General features: G+C 43.5%; 1 protein-coding gene across 1 annotated transcript; it reads right to left on the minus strand.

Annotated features, from left to right (window-relative positions):
• Positions 1–345: 345 nt before the first annotated feature.
• On the minus strand, positions 346–2,814 carry LOC133496582 (alpha-1-antitrypsin homolog). Its single transcript, XM_061812338.1, has 5 exons — positions 2,758–2,814; positions 1,569–2,169; positions 1,225–1,495; positions 1,004–1,151; positions 346–650 (listed from the first exon to the last, which is right to left on the minus strand). Exons 2-5 carry the CDS (start codon positions 2,158–2,160, stop codon positions 459–461), a joined length of 1,203 nt encoding a protein of 400 aa, XP_061668322.1. The 5' UTR covers positions 2,161–2,169; positions 2,758–2,814; the 3' UTR covers positions 346–458.
• Positions 2,815–9,194: the final 6,380 nt, after the last annotated feature.

The raw sequence follows: 9,194 nt of genomic DNA on the forward strand, positions 1-9,194 counted from the left end.
TTAATAAAGTTGGTGTAGTTGTTTAAAAATAAATCCGGGCTCGACCTGCATCAATGAAAAGATTGTGTCGACAGGTTCTATTGTACTATGTTGAACTCCAATTGATGTTCTTATTTAGAGCTTATGTATGTTGAAAGATCACCACAAAATAAAGTAGTAACATTCATCATTATCACCATTATTTCTTCAAGTTGGACAAACCTGAAACCTCAACATTTTTTCATTCTTTTACCAATTCTTTTAGCCATATACGCACCACCATTGTATAATACCATGTTGACATTGTGTACAAAATATTTACCATTTGTTGACCTTTGGGTGAGACTGAAAGACATATTTGTGCTATCCATTGACTTGGATTTATTGAGTTAATAGATGTTTACATGACCAAATTGCGATGGACAACACTTTGTCATGAGGTTGAAAAAATATCTTTACATTTTGCAACACTGGTTTATTTAATTGGCTGTGGGGTTACTGATCTTGCCCATGAAGAGGATGCTACAAGTGGAGTCCTCCAGGATAAAGACCAAGAATGGTCTATTAAGATTCACACTCATAGGCATACTCATCGGCATCATCTCCAGTGTAGTGACGGATACTGCTTCGGTCCCTGTTTCGTCAATGTTCAGAACCGCCTCATGGGATACCTGTGAAATAAAGCAGTTGGTTAGAAAGGAAATAGATTGTAGTCGAAGAAGAAAGTCGGAGCTATTCCAAATGACCTTTGAAAGAATCTTTATGTATGTACAGTATGCATGTATGAAACCACCCTATGAGGTGTTTTTACTAAAATTACTTTTGAGGGGTTGGTGTGATGGTATTTAGTAGCGATAAGGTGTGTCGAGCCACTGCTTTCGCCGTACAACGACTGGTCTCCAAAACCCCAAATTCTTGACCTTACCTTTACCTTTTTTGCTCTTGAAAGTTAGTTATTTCAAATTCCTTAATGTCGAAAGGATATAATTTGACTCCTACTATACTTAAATGTGTTCAATTCTACCTTAGATAGCTTCAGCTTGGCATCATCGGAAATGCCAGAGAAATCAGCAGCGTCTCCGAAAGCAGCGGTTATTCCCATTTCTTTCAATGTGCTGTCCAAAGCAGCTGTAGCAGAAATTGAAAATTTGGGCAAGAACACGTCCACAGATCTGAAAAATACCAGCAAGAACTTGTGTCAATGCCATAAACATGCTGCTTGGATAAATTTGTTTTCATTCTTACTGTCTATAGATGGAGTCATGCCAATGCTTAATGTAGTTCTTGTTTATGGAGCCTTCCACACTCTTCATCTTGCCCTCATCAGGAAGGATGATCATCATGGAGGTGTTCCCCTTGTACGGCAGCATGAGGACGGTGGTGCCATTGTCATCATCGTAATACAAGTCGTAGCGACCTGTCCTCGCCATCATGTCAACTTCGACTTTGGTATTCTCGTCCACATGGAAGTCAGCCTTTCTTGTGTGCGACTTGTTGAAGGGTTTATCCCACTCTCCTGTAACCAGACATTGAAAAGGTTTGAAAGACTTTGTGACTCTGTGACATGCTCTGTCTTTTCCATCTCCTACCTTTGAAGTAGACTGTGTTGATCAGTATCATAGCCATGGCTTCATCCAAGTTCTTAACATGGTCTTTAATGATGTTGTGTGTTTCGTCAGCTATGTGTGAGTTGATCTCAGCCGCAGCCTCTTGAGATTTGGCAAAGTCAACCTTGAGAACCTCAGCAGAGTAGAATTCCTTGGCATTTTTCATGAAGATGTCAGAAGGACTGAAGCTGTTGTCTACAGCAATTGCATTAGTGACATCAAGCAGCTGGTTCTCTATGTTATGGCCAAGCATATGCAAAAGATGCTTGTACGCTTGGTTGATCGTCGCCTCCTCCTTGCCACTGTAGCCAAGAGTGGAAAACAGCTGGCTGTGGGTCTCACCATGTGCCCCCGAGGACAGTAACGACAGTGCGGTGGAGATCCCCAGTGGGGAGAAGAAGATGTTCTCTGCAGCACCTGCTTTGGTGTTCAGGGTTTTGTATAAGGCAAAGCCAAATTCTGCATTGGGAGGGGAAAGCTCGTGGCATTTCATGTCATGTCCATGGTGGTGGTCTGCCAGGCATGCAGCTAACACCAATGCCACAAGAGTGCAGCTTGCAAAGAAATGATGCATCTTTACAACCTGTCCAAAACAATATAGGAAAGGCAAGTTATAGCCAAATTCAGCACTAAAGGCAAACGTGGAATCATTATTATGTATTTACAACATGTAATGATCTAATATATTTTATCAAATTTGTGCTGAAGAGAGACAGCTTGATATAGGTTTGTGATGAAGTGTTGCTGCAAAATTGATCCAAAACATGCACAGAATCTCATCTCGTGAGATATGGACTGTGGTGCTTTTTTTTTTTTTTTTTTGGGTGCTATTATGATTTGGGGTTTTTTTTTTTGGTCTTTGGTTTTTATTTTTGATTGTTTGTGGAGCCATCCCAAAATGCTAGCAGTAATAGCAAAGAGCGAAGGTAGTTCAGCATAATCAGAACCAGAAGGTTCCATTGTACACTCCACTATTTCTTGAGTCTTGGAGATTTTTCTAATAGAGGGACACCGTCATGAAGAAAGTTATCTAATCGTGATTGCTTGAAGAGCTATATCCCTAAACTCCCCAACAAATGAGAAAGTATTTTTTGTATACTCCCTCTGTCTTTAAAATCAGTTTGTATTTGAATTTAATTAAGTCTGGAAGATTCCCCTTGCCATTTCTTACCTTTTAATGTCCTCTTTGCTGCGGGAAGATCAACAGAATTTGCTCCATTTTATACACCTCCTCGGACATTTTGGTTAAAGATTAACCAGGACTGCCTCTGTCCAAGCAAATAAATGCCTTATCTGTCTGCACAATCACACACAACTCACATGTGCAACAAAGGGGGCAAAAGCCTGTTGTACTTTTTTTTTTTTTTTTTTTGCAGAGGGGGGGGTGTATCAGATGCTTGGAGGTTACGATGGTCATCTCATATTTTTGAATTCAATCCAAACTACAAATCCGCCATCTGGTGTATGTTGGGAGAGAGATGGAATTTCAAAATCCCTTTTTTAGTTTGAATAATCATCTGCAACTGTAAACATATTGAAATAAATAGTCTGCTAACTTCATTTACCTGGCAATATGATTTCAATTATCTATCCCATGATTCAAAACAAAAACAATCCAATAATGTGTCATGTGATTCTAATAGACTTTCAGTAAAATCAGGATTTAAATACAAGGTTGAAAACGATCTTTTCTGTGACCCTGCCAAACTTTGATTTATGGGGGATATTGAAACCATTTTCCCACCAGGAAATAGGAAGTGATCACATTGGAGGTGTCATGCTCCTGGCTTCCAGCCCGGGCTCGACGTGCCCAGCCAGTCAGTAGACACACACCTGCGCCTCATGAACTCTAATGACACCCAGTATATATAGGACCCTGGGGATGACTAGTACTTCGCCAGATCGTTGCAACTCATGCCCCATTCCTGCACTCCTGTATCTCTGATCGTGAACCTGTGTGTACCGACCTCTGCCTATTCTCCGACCGACCCCGTAAGCCTGACTCCTTCAACACTCCTGCCTTCTTTGATCGATCTCCCGAGTACCAACTCCAGCCTGGCCGCGGATCTGCTCTCTACGCCCAACGTCCTAACTACCGCTGCTGCACCTGACTGTCTGCCCGATCCCCGACCTTGGAACAAGAAACGTTTTTCCCGAATTACTTCTGCGTCTCCCGAGTCCTGCATTTGGGTCCTCCCTCCGTCTCGATGGGTCGTGACAGAACGATGTGGCCAAAACAGGACGCAACAGGAAAGACCCGGTGACGCAAGGTAGACCAACTGCCAAAGGCCCAAGCCTGTCCAATCCGAGTAGGTCCATGACGTCCTCCGCTTCCGTGTCACATGCTCCGCCGGCGAGCTATGAATACGTCCCGACCACGACCCGTCCAGCACCTCATATTCTTTTGGACTCTGATTTTTCAGAGTATGAGGAGGACCTTGATTTATATGACCAACTGCCTGACTATGACTCAGATTATTTCGACTATAAATCTCTTCGCCCGATCTTTAATCCCAGTCAGTTTGTTTCACCTCCTCACGTTTCCAGCTCCCGAGTGTCTTCGCCCGGTAGGTCCGAGTCCTCCAATCCGTTTGTGGGAACCCGCGTGGCTATCTACCCGGGTCCTCCGCGTGGCGGCCAGAGGAGACGCCCATGCCGGGCGCTCCCTTGTGCCTCCCGCTGCGCGGCAACCAAGACGCCGTCCTCCTCCACCCACTCCTCACCGGCAACGGTGAAACCAGCAGACCCGCAGCTGGTGGCAAAGCTTCCACTCCAGAGGGAGGAGGGGTCGGCAAATCACTAGGTGTTCTGCCTCGAAATGCGGGCGGAGATAGAGTGACAGAGCGCCGAACTGGTGGCCCACACGGCCCAGGTTCGGCAGGGATTGGAGAATCAGATGAGCTACGCTTACGTCGCGGTTTCAATGGACTCGTTGCTTACTCAGGTTCACGCTGCAGTGGCTACGGATCCGCTACCGAGCAAGGTCCATGTCGCTGTGGCAACGGACTCCCGGACAAGTCACGCGCACATCGCAGTAGCAACGGACCCGCTACCAAGCAAGGCTCATGTCGCTGTTGCAGCGGATCCACTCCCGAGACACACCCATGTCGCGGTTTCAACGGGCTCGTTGCTGACTTATGCTCACGCAGCAGTGGCAACTGATCCGCTCCCGAGACACGCCCACGTTGCGGTTTCAACTAACTCTCTGCTTACTCTTGTTCAGGCTGCAGTAGCAACGGACCCGCTACGGAGCAAGTTTCACGTCGCTGTGGCAATGGATCCACCGCCACGCCATTCCCTCAACACTCTATCACCTGACTGTCTCCCCGATCCCCGACCTTGGAACAATAAACGTTTTTCCCGATCTACCTCTGCATCTCCCGAGTCCTGCGTTTGGGTCCTCCCTCCGTATAGATGGGTCGTGACAGGAGGTATCAATCCTTGAATTTTGTATACTGCCTGTCTTATTATAAGTGAGCAGGCGCTTATCCCAACTTACTGTCAGTGATAGGTGAGCTACCGCCTGGAATGGTTGCCAGCCATTGGCAGGGAACAAAATAGAGGCTCACATTTGCACCTTGCAATTAGGAATATTGAGTTAACCTGACATACAGTGGGTATGGAAAGTATTCAGACCCCCATAATTTTCCCCTATTTTTAATACTATATATTTGTTAAAATCCTTTAAATTAATTTTTGTCCACAGTAATGTACACACAGCACCTCATATTGACAATTGACCATTGTTGACATTTTCACAGATTTACACAGACAGACAATAGAGGTACCTTGTGGGGCAGACATTCTAAGCACTGCTTATTAACAACTTATTAACGTACCACTTATTCTCATAGATTCCTATTCTTCGCAAATATTTTGGTGGAATTCTGAATCTTAGGACTACAGCGGCATTCAACTTCAGATGTTTCACTGTGGGTCCAAACTACCCCCTAGTAACGTCAGCATGTGTAATTGTCAATATGTTTCTGTTCACTCTTTCACTCAATATAAGAATCTGATAATGGTTGTCAACATGTCTCTGTTTGGCTATCAGCAGTACATCCATCCATCCTTTGCCGCTTATCCTCACGAGGGTCGCGGTGAGTGCTGGAGCCTATCCCAGCTTTCAACGGGCTGGAGGAAGGGTATACCCTGAACTGGTTGCCAGTCAATCGCAGGCACATGGAGACAAAGAGCCATACTTATAGTTGCACCTAAGGGTAATTTAGAGTGTCCAATTAATGTTTCATGTTTTTGGGATGTGGCAGAATACCGGAGCGCCCGGAGAAAACCCGCCCAGGCACGGGTAAAACATGAAAACTCCCCACAGGCAGGTCGAGGATTGAACCTGGGACCTCAGAAATGTGAGGCCAACACTTTACAGTTTCTCTACCGTGCCACCTATCAGCAGTTCATCGCTAATCATTTTATTGTAACCAACGCACTATAGCGTTACTGTATTTTGGATATGCACTGATTGAAAATATTTTTATCTCGCAAATCAATATTATATGCTCATTATCACATGCAAAATCCAACATCTTTTAAAGCACTTCTTAAATGTACTTTCACCAATGGACTTTTATGTAACATTGTTCTCACACCTTCTAATTTGATCATCCTTCATCATTAAGTTGAAGATGAAGGAGAGGTGGAAAGTTGGTTCTTTGGCAGGAAAAGGAAAGAACAGAGCCTACAACTGAGTGTAGGGACTTTGAATGTTAAGACTGTGATTGTGATTTCATGCAAGATATCACCTTGTGGGGTCTCAATGATCCTTAGAAAGGTGAGGAATCAGCCCAGGACTACACGACAGGACTTGGTCAATGACCAGAAAAGAGCTGGGACCACGGTTTCCAAGGTGACTGTTGGTAATACACTAAGACGCCATGGTTTGAAATCATGCATGGCATGGACGGTTCCCCTCCTTAAACCAGCCAATGTCGAGGCCCATCTTAAGCACACAGCGAGGAAAACCAAGGAGTGGCTCTGTAAGAATCATATCAAGGTTCTGGAGTGACTTAGCTAGTCTCCAGGCCTAAACCCAGTAGAAAATATTTGGAGGGAACCTGTCTGATCTAGAGATCTGTGTGGAGGAGTGAACCAAAATCCCTCCTGCACTGTGTGCAAACCTGGTGAACAACTACAGGAAAAGTGTCTTTATGCAGCTAACGACCTCACACTGGTGCATTGATTCAGGATAATATATGGAATGGAGGTGGACTTTTAAAGTTGGAATAACAGGTCTTTGAGGGTCAGAATTCTAGCTGATAGACAGGTGTTCAAATACTTATTTGCAGCTGTATCACGTGTATAAATTGTTAAAAAATTATACATTGTGATTTCTGGATTTTTCTTTTTAGATTATCACCCTCACAGTGGACATGCACCTACAATGAAAATTTCAGACCCGTCCCTGATTTCTAAGTGGGAGAACCTGCAATATAGCAGGGTGTTCAAATACACCCAAAGTTAACTGGGATAGGGTTCAGCTCATCTATAAACCTGAACAGGATAAGCAGTAAAGAAAATGAACGGATGCAATTCATGGGTCAATTCCTTATGAAAGTGAACTTCTAACAGGCTATATTTTCCCCAAAGTGTTGCTTCGCATCTGCTAATTTGGTGCTGTTCTGTTTGGATGACAGAAAAGGATGGACGTTTTGGGCACTTGAAGAAATTTACCATCGGAATGAGAGGTCAAAAAATTCCCAATGCGCAGTAGCTCAGCAGGTTTTGTAAACAGCAGGATGTTCAAACCGCACCAATTGAGTGCTCCATCCTTGTAAAAGCAACAATGAGTGTGTTAATGAATTCGCTCTACATCCCGTGGTTGTCTTGGCTCACTGATGGAGCGAGCAGTAATTATTGTCGACTCGAAATCTACTTGATGTCATTCATCATGCTCTGAAAGAACGGAATGCAAGTGGGGCTGCGGGAAACACGTCGGAGGTTGTTCCATGGGACAGATCGATATACTGAACCGCATGACCTCTCCAGAAGACGTGAACTCCACATTGTCGACACACATAATTGCATGTAGTGCACTGTCCATACTGTATGTACAAGCCCCACATTCCGTTCATAATGGGCTATTTTTCACAGTTGTCCACACCTTATCTGATAACCACTGTTTCCTTGCAATAGATATGCATGCATGACTCCAAACAGGGAATTCTCATTCTGGTCTGTGATTTAACCAAAAAAATGGACTTTACAGTACCACTGGGACACAACATTGCGGTGTTTGAATTTAATTTAAATCAAGGCATATTTGTTGTAATAGGTAAAATAATAAAAATAAAAATCATTTCTGTTGGCAGTTTGAAGCATAAATATTTTTATTAGAACCTTACGCGTGACATTTAAAATATATAATTAATTTGTATTACTGTGTATGTATATTCCATCGATCCTTGTGAGGATAAGCAGCTAAGAAAATGGATGGATGGTTGTTAATCAAGCTTATTAAACAATTGCGTCTTTTGGGCATCCTCCCTGTCTTTTAATCAAGACACCACAAAACAGCTCCCTGCATTATCTCCCCCGCCTACCACACACAAAAAACAAAGGAAGACAATAAAGATACATGCTGTTTTAAAATTCAGCACAACTTTGGAAGCAAACACTCGTGCAGCCTTATGAGACCACAAGGGGCCGCAGCTTGGCTTTGAGGTGGGGGCATTCTGAAAAGATCAGTTGCATCACTCACGTGAGTCGTACTAGAGGTCATTTTCACCAGTCCTTCCGGTAGTAATTTTGATTTGATGTATAATTCATAAAGGGTGATTTTTTTTAGATGAATACAAATTATATGAAAATATAACCAAATTGGGTCACACCACATGCTAATGTATCTACACCCCCTGATGACAACTGAATAATAATTTTAAAATGTCCCATGTTTTAAGTCAAAGCTAGATTTTCCTTCATCTCAAATGATGTTGACAAACTCTTTTTCAGAGCCACAAAGTGATGCTCCAGACCTTTTCTGTTTGCCTTGAAATGTAAGAATTCACCTGCATGGTGTATTCATGCATGCACATGCATATGTGACCCAGAACTATGTGCATATGTGACTCACGTCAAAAACAGTGACAATTGTTTTGTATATCGCATATGGGCCCCATGACACAGCACTAAAAGCCAACCGTCTCCAAATTGAGTTTCAAACTGGCCCAAAATGTTTGTAAACTGCAAATAGGTGCAGGTGTCAAAGCCATCTTTCTTCCATCTGAAGTACCTGGCTAAAGTCTCTTCTTTCGCAACCGCACTTTGAACCAGTAATCCTTGCCTTTCTTACATCTCAACTGAATTATTGTGTGCGCTTTACTTTAGAGTCAGCCAGCCCCCCCTCAAACACTTAAAACGCTGCTGCTTGCCTCCAAACTGGTGCAAGTAGGAGGCAGCACATTACCTCATTTCTGACCTCCCTTTACTGGCCTTTTGTAGGACGACCCTAGCTTAGTAAATAGAGTGGGTCGTCCACTGACCAAAAGGTCGATGGTCCAAATCCCAGCTTCAACTGTCTGCATGTCGAAGTGTATGGAAGTAAATATGTGCTACCAGGATTTGAATGAAAAATGCCACTGAAAGTTTTATGTTGTA

This window comes from Syngnathoides biaculeatus, chromosome 23 (genome assembly GCF_019802595.1).
Source record: "Syngnathoides biaculeatus isolate LvHL_M chromosome 23, ASM1980259v1, whole genome shotgun sequence".
Lineage (NCBI taxonomy): Eukaryota > Metazoa > Chordata > Actinopteri > Syngnathiformes > Syngnathidae > Syngnathoides > Syngnathoides biaculeatus.

Coding starts and splice junctions, on each gene's coding strand:
- LOC133496582 (XM_061812338.1), bottom strand. CDS start 2,160: ATGCATCATTTCTTTGCAAGCTGCACTCTTGTGGCATTGGTGTTAGCT. Junction 1,152..1,224: donor CATGACTCCATCTATAGACA/GTAAGAATGAAA, acceptor GGTATTTTTCAG/ATCTGTGGACGTGTTCTTGC. Junction 651..1,003: donor CCAAGCTGAAGCTATCTAAG/GTAGAATTGAAC, acceptor TTTATTTCACAG/GTATCCCATGAGGCGGTTCT.